Genomic DNA, 12,397 nt, shown 5'->3' with positions numbered 1-12,397 from the left:
AGATAGATAGATAGATAGATAGATAGATAGATAGATAGATAGATAGATAGATAGATAGGTTTTGTGATGTTTGACAGATAAGGTTTAAATTCACTTAGAAAAGCACACACAAAGTGGCAGTCAGCTATAGATAGAGCAGGTATCCTGCAGAAGAAAGGGGCAAATGTCTTAATAGGTAATATAATAGCTACAATTTAAAGTTGGCAAATCTCTGTTTCCAGTGTAAACAGAGTAAAATCATACCTGCAAAAAATAAGGTCCTGGAAAACTTGAATACTTGAGTGCACCTTTAGATATAATGGAATATAAATGGATACCCAATAAGTTTATTGACAAAGAGAGTAATGACCAACAGAATTCAAGTGCGGAGTGATCAGCTAATCAGAAGACACGTACATGTAAATATGACTCTTCACTTACTTTGATCTCGTCTCTAGCATAACCTTTTGGACTGGCTCCAAAGTTTTTTCTCAATTTAAGATTTAGAATAGCAAAGAATAGCAAAGCTCTCTTTGAACAGATTTGCTGTATTAAATCATCATCTGAAAATAGGACGTCAGTGCAACAACACTAGAGGTGTTCAACGAAGTCTGTTTTGAAAATGTTGTTGCACATGTCAACAACATCCTAGAGGTGTTCAACACAGACTTTGATTATCATCTTATCTGATTCAAGAAGGATGCTACTTTGGCTGCAGCCTCATTATGGGTTTTCAGGCTTGTTTTTTTTTGTTTTTTGTTTTTTGTTTTTTTTAATGATACCACATAATGGCTCGTGTGCCCTGTTCTTTCTCTTTGCTCCTGCTTACAGCCATCTATGAGCCATCCTGTGAGGCCTATAAGCATTTGGGCAGATCTTCTGATACTTACTGGATTGACCCTGATGGCAGCGGACCTCTTGGCCCATTCAAAGTCAACTGCAACATGACAGGTGTGTGTGGTAATGCCTTTTGTCACTGATGTGTTTTTATACATGTGTGTATTTGTTGTTGTGTGTGTGTGCTGTGTGCTGTGCATGCCTCTTCCCATCTTTCTCTCTCTGTCCAGACCCATTGAACTGTGAAGGAAGAAAACTCTGCTGCCCTTCTTATTCTTAACCTCAAATAGCAGCGGTCTTAACCTACAATACATGGGGTTTCCATGGCAACACACTCACGGTTACTAAATGATATTTAAGAAACAACCAACACAGATGCTACAACACACGTACACAGCAACACAGATGCCACAAACATATATGAAACAAAACTGCTATGCAAATCTAAGTGTGCTCCCACATTTCAAGTGACATTTGTGGCACACAGCAACCCACTTGTTCACACTTGTGTTCACACACATACACTCAGACACTCACAGCAGAATAAGTAGCCTGTGGAACAGCGGAGCAAGCAAGCAGAGCGAAGGCGAGACTTTTAATGAAATGTCACTGCACCCCACTGGCTAGCCCCTTAGTCACGCTGAATAGCACACTCACACACACCTCAAAAATGTTAAGAGTTTCTCTTTCTGACACACATATGTATGCCTCAGAGACCTGCAACACATACTCATGTTTTCCCTGAATGGCAGTGCAAATGAACATGGAGATGTCTAAGTGCCTGCTTTATGCTGTAACAGCCCACAAGTTTCTGTTAAAGTTTTGTCGCAGTAATTTTTATTATACAGAAAATTTATATATCGTGAATATAATATATATATATATAATATATATTGTGACAGGTGTCCTTATATTAGTATGTGAATGAATTAACTCCATATGTAAATGTGCTTGCTTTGTGTTAATTCAATTTAAAATCATTAACACGTTTTACAAGTTTGATGTTTAAACAAACTAAAGCAACCGCATGTGCCCTATGTTTTTGTGTGTGTGTTTGTGTAGAAGACAAAGTGTGGACTATGGTTATGAACAACCTGCCACCCAAGACTGTAATTACGGGCTCTAGCAGAGAAAAACGCACGGTCCTACAGGTCAATTACAGTGCCTCCATGGACCAGGTAACACACTCATACATACACACTCACATGGTTGATGCAAACAAAATGTTGTTACCAAGTTCAATATTTAATTATATTTAGATTTTAGGCAATATTACATTTCAGAAAGTACATGTGTTATGTGTATAAATATATGTTAAAAAATGGTGTATGTTATCAGGATGAAAAGGGTTTGATTTGTTTGATTTAAAAAGTGATCTTATCTGAATGGAATTATATTTTCCCCCTACTTTGTTTATTGGATCCAGCACCCACTCCAGTTGGTTAGTGCAAGTGTGTGTCATCCTTCTGATGCTTTTTGTTTCTAGCCACCAGGTTCTCTTGATTTATCCTGAAATTCTCTTCATTCCTCTTTTTTTATTCAGATGGCTTATTTGACTGTGAAATGTGATTTCATGTTAACACAAGTTTGATTTTAAATGATTCCCAAGATTCAGAAGCTGATTGCTTCTAAGTGACTCTTTAGTAGACCTTTACCTGCAGTGGCATTTTCCCCTCTGTTGAATTGCCTTCGCAATTTCATTCCAGTCTCTTGGTAAGAAGATATGGGATCCCAGGTGTAGGCCACCCACGCTCTTTTTATAGCTAGGTGCAGGTGCCTACACAACTTGTAAGTGACTGTTGTCATAAGACTTCGACTTGCGTAGAACATGAGGGGACTTATCCACTGTTTACAGCCAGTGACAGTCAGGAGGAAATGAGCAGAACAGGTTAAAATAGATTTTGGCTATGTTATTCATTCTGCCCTCTTTCTAAAATGGTTTGATATCTTGTGTAATCTCAGGATATCACATGACCTTCTGTCTTGCAGGCACATCACAGTTTTGGTTATGCTGTTTCAGCATGACTAAATCTAATTGGGAAGCTGTTAAAGTTCATGCAAGCTGTGCACGATTTAAATACTTTCACTTTGGAAATATTTAATTGTTTTGTTCAAATTACATCTCAGACCCTTGTAAACATAAAAATCACCCACCTTTTTGAGTGTAGTTCCTTCAGGCTCTACCTTTATTATTATCCTAACTCCTTGATATTTAACTACAGAAGTTGAGAGACAGTGTGCATCAGCGTGGGAGCTAAATGACAAAACGGGGTAAACAAAAAACTGGGGCAATATATTTTGACTGTACTCACTTCTTCAGGCACTGCTGAACACAATATATGTTGCTTTTCTTATTGCATAACACTGTACACAGACTCTGTTTATTACATCAGTCTTGGCTGGCTAGTTTAATCTTTACAATGATTTCTTAACATTTTCTCTGGGTAGAAACGTGTGCCTAGATTTGAATGCAACCTGAAGTTGCATTTGCCCCAAGCAAACAAAAGTGTTCTCTTGTAAATCTAGTTGATTCCCAAGTGTCTATGATTTATTATTCAAGTAAACAACACAGACCATGAGTTGGCAACCTGTGCAGACTGAAACAGGTTTATCTGTTTATCCCTAACTACATGAAGAAAAAAAAATATGAAAAGAACTTGATCTATTCGGATAGTTATAGCAGATAACATGAACAAAAACCCACTCTTTCTCTTCTTACAGGCTTTATCAATAAATGCAGAGTCATTTTCCCTTTGATGTTGTATCACCCACATACTAAAAGGAAGTAAACGTGAACCACTGTAACATAGATGCTGCAAATCAATTTGTTAGCTGTGTTAAACACCCACTTTAGCTGCAGCATCATACACTGTTACTCATTAGCAACAATTCAGTCTTTAATTATGCAAATGCCGTGTTATAAACTAACATAATGTGTAACATTGTCTCTACATGGTTTGTCTGCAGTCATCCTTGTACATACAGCTCACACTATTTGAATTTCCACTCTCACATTCAGAAGTCAATACCTTAATCTTCCTGCAGAGTGGTTATAGATTGCTGTTGTAGCTCTCAGTCAAAAGCAAACTGTGTGTGAACTTTACAGCTTCCAACATCCCCATGAGGAGTGACAGTGATTTTTACCAGGAATGTGTAGAGGACTGTAATATTCAAAGAGATGAGATGGTGTGAGGAGCACATCTTTACTGTAATTATGTTTGCTCATTGCTGGCTCCATTTTCAGCAAGTTAGAGGAAACCAAATTAAAACATTCTCTTTGACTTTCTTTTTTTTTTTTCTTACATGAAATTGACCTGTCTGGTTGAATAAGATAAAGTGAAAATACACTTTCCTTCTTGTGTTTCCAGGTGACAGCCATCACCACCAGTGCAGAATACTGTGAACAGCAAATCGCCTACAGCTGCCGCATGTCCCGGCTGCTCAACACTCCAGGTAAAGTCTGAGGATGGCTTTTTTATTCACCACTGACTCCAACATGTGTAGACAGCACAGACACATGCAGGATGTTTTATTACTTTTTGGGGGTTTTTTTGCCACATTTATTTGATGTGAAATTCATTCAGCAGCAAAACAAAATGTCTTTATGTGTTAGGACTTTGTAAACTGAGAAGCACAAAGAATGTAGATTCTTCTTTTTCACTGAATGGCCTGATGATTTAAGAATTAGGGGGATTTTTATGGTTTGACCTTTTCTAGATTTCAACCTACATTTCTTCAACAACCTGAAAACACAAATTAGTGAAGCTTCCTCAGATCCAGTTTTTTGCAAAGTAGCTTTAAAGCTTTAAGTCCAGTATATGCAAGTCACCTTGTGTTGGTTTCATATATGCATACTTGTACTTTTAAAATGCACAAAAACTGCAGCTGAAACCAACCAGTAAAAAAGGAGTTGTGTCTTGTATACGCTGCAGTCTGAGTGGATTAACTTGGATTACACTTATTTGCATTCTGTTGGTTTTCTGTCAGTTTGGTTGCATCAGGCTTTATTATGGTCTTTTAGTGTCTTTTTCCTCTGTGTGTGTTTGTGTCTGTGTGAAACTTTGGTTCAGATTAGTTAAATTAGTTCTATTTCACAAGATTTGTGTTGTTATTTGGTTTGGCTGAAACAGAGTCTTCATTGGTATCTGTGTTTGGAAGACATATCTGAGCAGCTGTTGCTTGAGACAAAGGAGACAGAAGCTTTTTTGCTTCTTCTTCAGTCTGTGTTGGTATTTGCAATAATATTTTGTTTGAACATGTATGTGTGGGTATGTCTGCATGTGTGTGTGTAATAGTATCCACATGACTATTTTTCTCTATGCGAATAACAAGCTTGCTGTCTATTTTCCGTTTTCCTCTAGCTAACAAACACACATGCACACACAGACACACACACATATGCATACATCATTTACACTTGCATTTGAGTGTGCACACCCTAACCCACTGTGGGGAGCAGCTTCATAAAGACAAGATACCCCTAGCAATTAAAGTGAGTGAGATGAAACAAAGAAAAAGAGAGGAGAGTAGAAGATAGTGGATTTGTTAGATGTGTGATGCCTGCATGTGTGTTTGCAGGTGAGAGAGGCTTCTTTTATTATATTTATGAGAGCTAAAAACTGTGGGTTAACACTTGGGTTTAGGTTGAGCTCAAAGTCTGTGTTTTGGTGAATGTTAGAATTTGGCATTTAGTTGTAATGATCATCTATCCATCCATCCATCATCTATACCACTTAGTCCAATTCAGGCTTTCAGGAAGCAGGATTCTATCCCAGCAATTAGCAGGTGAGAGGCACGGTACACCCTGGACAGGTCGTCAGTTCATCACAGGGCCAACACAGAGAGACAAATAACCATCTACACTCAATTTCACTCCTAGGGAGAATTTAGAGGGACCAATTAATCTAACATGCATCTCTTTGGACTGGGGGAGGAGCCGGAGTACCCAGGGAGAACCCACACATACACGGGGAGACCATGCAAACTCCTCACAGAAAGTTCAAACCTCCCCCAAGCCAAGAGTTGAACCAGCAACCAACAAAATGTCTTTTTTTTTTTTTTTTTTTTTATTCTTAACCTTACAATACATTTGTAAATACACACAAACCCACAATGCAACCACACACATGCAGCCAGCCAAACCTTCATCAACTAGTTTACTCCTAATTCACTGCCTTGCAAGTTAGGGAAATCCAATTACAAGTCTAGAATGACAGAAAAAGTAGGACCAGCGAAAATCATTTACCCAAAAATATGCTTTATAAATTACCTGTCAGCTTTCATCAAATTACACTGTCAACAGCGTTTCCAATCTGCACCAAAAGCACACATGCACGGATGGTATACACACTCTTCCACTACCACTGTTTTTCCAGCCAGATCTCATCTACTAGGCTGGTTCTGGCATTTTGAAGCTAAATGAACCACTAAATAGGAGTTGCATCGTGCCACCAGTGACACCCCTAATTTGAAACTTGTGCAGTAATTATCCTAATTGTCTGACCCCTTTCTCACCCCTGTCACCTCTTCTGTCCTTTTATCCTGATTTTATAATTTTACTCATTTAAACACACCCTCCATCTGCAAACACACTGTTCATGACTCATTCATTCACTGGATGCAACATGAAATAAGTTTGCCAATACTGACCTATAGATGCAATGAAGAAATACATACACCTTTTTTTCACCTTAAATTTAGCATCACATTCTTTTTTCCCCCTTTTTAAATCTCATATTTTCCATCTCCTTTCTCCTGTTTTATTACTCCATTAAACACCTTTTCCATTAGTATTAGGATTACATTTCTTTTTAGAGGAGAATTAACACAATTTAATAACTAATATCACATGGTTCGCAAAATAAAATTGCAAAATGGCAAAAAAATAGCTCAATCTCAGTTATCTCTTGAAATGATCCATTACAGCTATCGGTAAACCTTATGTTGTATATGTGCTGTGTAAATTCAGCTTGTTTAAATTAAATTAACTACTTACGTCTATAGAGTTGACTTGCTTGTGTAGCAACAAAGATATATATATATATATATATATATATATATATATATATATATATATATATATATATATATATATTTATAGCCAGGTGCAGCACCGCCAACCCAGTTGGAACACCCAGGAACTATAAAGACATGTAATTTAACACTAAATAAACTGCTACCAATCTCAGATGTATCTGTACATATTTATTTTATACATTAAAACAAAAGACCAGCATCATTACTGTCATTTAGCAGACATTTTCCTCCAAAATAAGTTACTGTGATTTGTAGTGTCTTGCCTAAGGCCCCAACTGGAAGATGTTCATATCCATCCCTGTGGGATTCAAACTTTGATTTCCTGCATGACAGACAGATGCCCTGCCAATTGAGATATCCAGCAACACCAACCGTTGCCTCTGGCGTGTCTGCCTTCTGACACGGCGTTGACAGCATCTGCCACCTGCTGCCACTATTCTGCCTTTCTGACACTAGTAATGCCCACGCTGTGCCCACCAATTGAACATTTTTACGTTATCCAGTGTGGTCCATCAGGATCTACACTATCGTTCAAAAGTTTGGGGTCACTTCCCTATTGAATCCCATGGCAAAGTGACCCCAAACTTTTGAACGGTAGTGTATGTCTCAGATTCCGAAAATATCTGCTTCTTCCCTCTTTTCCCCTCCCAAGCCATCATGGAAATGATATGATGAATATTTATTATAGGCGTGCACCTGACCATTTATAGCCCCCATGTGGGCGTGGCAAGGCGCTCCCTCATGTGCGCCCACTTTAGAGTTGATTCTGATTTATAAACAGAAACAGGCGTGGGATGGGTGTGTGCATGCTTTTAAAAATCTGAAAGTTTTTGTGCGCTGTATTTCCTTTTTTTCCCTGCCGACGCCACCTGTAGCTTGCTTTGCTATGCACAGTTTAATGCATGAGGCCCCAGGTAACTGGGACACTGCAGTAACCTCCATAATTCTAGATGTGACACACATAACAACACTAGCTGGTTTAGATAGGGTGACCAGATTTGAGTTGGTAAAAAAGAGGACATTAAGTGTGTGTGTGTGTGTGTGTGTGTGTGTGTGTGTGTGTGTGTGTGTGTGTGTGTGTTTATTGTCCTTGTTTTGTTTTGTTTTAGTTTTGTTTTTTTTTACTACTACAGTCTGTTGAAGATAAACTTTGACCAAGTGTCTTACTGTTCAGTGCTTGTCTCTTTTTTAAGTAATAACATAATAAGTATATATAAACACAGACAAACACAAAAGTAAAAGGGAAAAAGAAACTTATGTATTTATGCAGAACTGATGTGAGTTTCCAGCTCCTTGCTTTGCACGTCATGCACTTGGCTTCCCATGAATCACCACCAAGACAAACATGGGAATTTTTTCGGTAGTTTGTGAATTTACATTTATGTTTCTGCATTTTCTATCTGTACTGGATACTAGACGTTCCTGCTGGGTTCATTTTTTACCTCTCAAAAAGAGGACATGTCCAGGTAAAAGAGGACATTTGGTCACCCTAGTTTAGGGCCTGGACGTAGCTACGTATGTATGCCCTGATTCTGCTCTGTGGTGCCTCGTGCATTTGTCTACTTGTGCCTCTCCGACATGGGGCATGTTGACAATATGGGAATGACCTTAAACGTAGGCCCCTCTTTGTTTTCAAATGTATTTGGTCAGAAAGGTGCTCCTCCTGAACAATCCATTTAGACCAGGCGATGTAACAGTCTTCTACTTTTCTTTATGTTTTTGAGCTTCTTTCTTTTACCAGGTGACATCTGGCAAAGCCCCCTTTTTCTCCTCTTTTAAATATTTATTTGGGATATATGTGCACAAATGCACACATAGCTCGTAGCTTTCTTTAACTTGTAAACACATATGCTGCTTCTCTCTTCATTTCTCAGGCTTTCCCTGAAGCAACTGATGGAAACATTTAAAGCATCCTGACTTAATGAAAAGTCCATTTCCATTAAATAAATAAGCTTATTTATTCAGTGAACCCTAGTTCATAGACAGCCATGTATAATAGGTGCACATTTTGCAGTCAACATGGATAAACACAGTTTATGTTTGTATGACAAAGCATCAGCTAAATCTCTGCCAAGCTGACAGCAAAATGCTGTCATTATGAAGAGCTATTATTTCAGGATTTTATCACTTCACAAAATGCTGACTTATTAGTGTAGTTATTGGCTGTAAAATTTTTACAGACCACAAAAAGCAGGAAATAAGCCATGCAACAACTATATACAACAAATTGATGGAAAAAGGAAACATTTGCACAAATTGACGAGGATAAAAAAAAGGGGGGCATGTCAGGATTTGTGATTAGTCACCAATCAAGCAAAGGGACTTTTCGGTAACCAGCAACAGACTGCTGATCTTGATATCCTGTCTTTACAACCCCAGAAAAAGTGCCTTTGAGTGAGCACTTAAAGCATCAAAGGTGAATATATTTTGGTCATAGTGTGGATTTTTCTTTATATATTGTATATTATTTCTTTTGATGAATTAAACATAACACATTGACTTACCTAGGTCTCAACTGAGGCTTTGTAAACACTTTGACTGGGACAAATCACAGCCTATGAATCCTGATGTAAAGTCTTACCTGTAACAACTTCACAGGGATTAAAAAGGGTTTGAATTTGGTGTTTAGTCCATGAAATACAAACAAGTGAAAAGAAAGCAGGGGTGACAAGAAATGACAGATGAGTATGGTTTGTAGTAATGAGGCTATCCGTATGCCTGGCATTGTTAGTTCATTCTTTGGGCACCCTGGTCCCAATTATTGCCTCACAAGTAACAATCAAGTCAACAACTGTCCTATTCCATGAACATGCGCAAATCTGCACAGCTGCTGCAGTAAACCCTAATGACTGTTCTTCTGCAGCACTGGTTAACCACTTGCTTATTTGATTTTTTCTCTCATTTGTGGTTTCTGTTGTTCATCATTAACCTTTACAAATGCAGAAACGGGAACCATGGTTTTTATTCCCCTCTCTTTAGATTTTAGTCTTAAGTTCTTATGTCTACACAAATAACAGGTTGTGAAAATTGTATGCTGCTGTGAAATGGAAACAAGACTCACTAATATCAAACTGGACAACAGAATATGTGTTATGTATGTTATGTCGGAAAAACAAACTTATACTGTCAGTGAAAAATACTCAACAGTGTCCGTTTTTCCTTTTTGTAGTGTTTTGAGAGTATCTCATTATTAGCATCTCTTTATTTAGTGTATTATCATTTTGTATTTGTGTTTTGTGCCGGATGCAGTGCTACGTATTTCATTACTCAACTAATGTTCTTGCTACATGTCATTAATTTATGAAAGCACTCAAGGCCAGAGGCAAAGAAAGAGCCAAGAGAGAACAAGAACTAATATACTGAAAGACAAGAGAAAGAATAACTATTACTCAGGTCCTCAGGCATCTTTCTCGTTGTACCCATCTCCCATCGTTCTTTTTCCCTTCCTTTTCTTACCCCCTGTAGACAAGCTCCTAATTACCATTAAATTAGCCTCTCTAACATTCCCAACTTCAACTGTAGTGATGAGAATCTGCCTCCCTTCCATGTGGCATGCAGCCTTTTGGCCCCCACTCATTATGGGCAGGGGCAGGTTAACACACTCAGTTGTTAAATGGCACTTGGGGCTGACACGTAAAGTTAGGCTTTATATAGCACAGAAAATTAGGCCTTTCAGAAAGGCTTGTACCAGAAACATGTGCGATAGTATCAAGTGGAAACTAAAGGTGTATGTGTGTCGGTCACCAGACAAGTGAGTGTTTTTGTGGCAAAGCGATATTCAACAGAGGAAACTGTACAAGAAACAGAGTGTGATCTGTCACAGAAGAGCCCAGATCATTTACAGTGGATAAGGTGCACTTTTCGGTCACTGTTACCCTCGGTAATGCGTCATTGCCTGGGATAATGCTGTCATAAGTTGTGTTGACAGAGTCATGTGTCTTATCCCACCCAACGTCTGTCTACCTGAGTGCAGCACTTACAGCTGTGCAGTTGCCACTGTCAGAGGAAAATCGTATAACACTTTACAGTACATTAAACTGGAGTATTAAGGTGTGTTGCTAGAACAGCTTTTTTTTAATTCCAGTTTCTTAGTCTTTATCTATTTTTTTTTTCTCATTGTGCTTAATTTCTTGTTCAATCTCAAAGACTAGAAAGAGACACTGGCTGGTTCAAGTTTTTAAACACAAAGCGATTCTGATTTTATCACCAGCCAAAAACGCCTAACTACGGATCTGACTTCTGTCTGTGTGTGTGGATGAATGGTGTTTGTGATGTGAACTGTGCAGACAACACCAGCTGCTGGTGGAGCTTTTCATGAAGCCTACTGGCAGTTTCCCCAGGTTAAAAATGTTCTCTTCTATACACCTTACCCAGTAACAGAATCAGAGACTATACAGTTACTGGTAGATTAAAAAAAAAAAAAACTTTTCTATGTTTTTAAGTTTAAACAACCAATAAAAAACACGTTAAAACCAAATTGTTTTTAAATGACACATGAGAATACCATCCAAAATTCTTATATTTGTTCAGACATTTGCAGTAAACAACTTGGATGACTTATTCTCTAACAAGTTATTCTTTGGGGATATCAGAAGTCTGTCAACATCATGTGGGGTAGTCTAAATGCAGTGTAGAGATGCCAAACTATAATACAAATCCATCAGCCAACCTGAGGATGTCACTATCACTAGGTCATCTTCCCTATAACAGCAATACCTAAGGGACTGGACTGGACAGTAATCACTGAGATAAGAGTAAAATGACACTTGTGTTTGGCTCTTCTCACTCATCTACTTGGTGAAGACTTTTTTAACAAAAAAGTCACCGATACAAGTTTATACTTTCATTCTGACATCACCTGACAGATATGCAAGAAAGTATTTTCATGCCGCTATTTAACAGATCCTATCCTATAAAAAATAAGAGTATTTTTAGGCATCTTAGAAATATTCAGACAGTACCTAGCTGTTTTTTATGGGTTCATTTTGTTGAGGTATTTTAAATGTAAAACATGATGGTGGATTTCTAAGTTGTTTCGGGGATTTTGCTTAAATATGAGTGTAAACCAGAAAGGAAGCAGTGCATCACTTACATCGTGGCATTGGGCTGGTGGGAGTAAGCAGTGCTGTTTCCCCAGGGTGGGGGACCCTTGAAAATCCTGGAATTAAAAGTTTATTTGTGTTCCATTTTTAAATTTATAATTAATTAATATTAGGGCTGTCAAATTATTGAAAAATTTAATCAGATTATTCACAGCTTTGAAGTTAATCGTGATTAATCACAGCTTACAAATTAATCATGATTAATCACCATTGGCGAGCGCTACAAATGCTACAAATATTTACTGTTAACTGACCTTCCCTTGGGTAAACATAAGATGTTCAATGGTCAATAAATGCAGCATGTAATGTACTTCTATATGTTGTTCTAAATAATCTCTACAATGTTCTACATCATAATTCGGAATTCATATATCATCATCTCACCAACAGTCTCCATGGTAATCATATCTGTTATAAAACCACCAGATGTGACAACTGAAGTT

General features: G+C 37.9%; 1 protein-coding gene across 1 annotated transcript in view; it reads left to right on the top strand.

The window, feature by feature from the left end:
- The window catches only part of cntnap2a (contactin associated protein 2a), a 383,333-nt gene that overhangs the window by 249,873 nt on the left and 121,063 nt on the right, over positions 1–12,397 (top strand). The window contains exons 13-15 of the mRNA XM_041967941.1: positions 811–930; positions 1,879–1,994; positions 4,185–4,269. Coding sequence (XP_041823875.1) covers positions 811–930; positions 1,879–1,994; positions 4,185–4,269 — 321 coding nt within the window. The remainder of the gene's footprint in view (positions 1–810; positions 931–1,878; positions 1,995–4,184; positions 4,270–12,397) is intronic.

The sequence above is a fragment of the Melanotaenia boesemani genome, chromosome 18 (assembly GCF_017639745.1).
Source record: "Melanotaenia boesemani isolate fMelBoe1 chromosome 18, fMelBoe1.pri, whole genome shotgun sequence".
Classification (NCBI taxonomy): Eukaryota; Metazoa; Chordata; class Actinopteri; order Atheriniformes; family Melanotaeniidae; genus Melanotaenia; species Melanotaenia boesemani.
The sequence above is the reverse complement of the archived record's forward strand: the minus strand, read 5'-3'. Positions and strand labels throughout refer to the sequence as shown.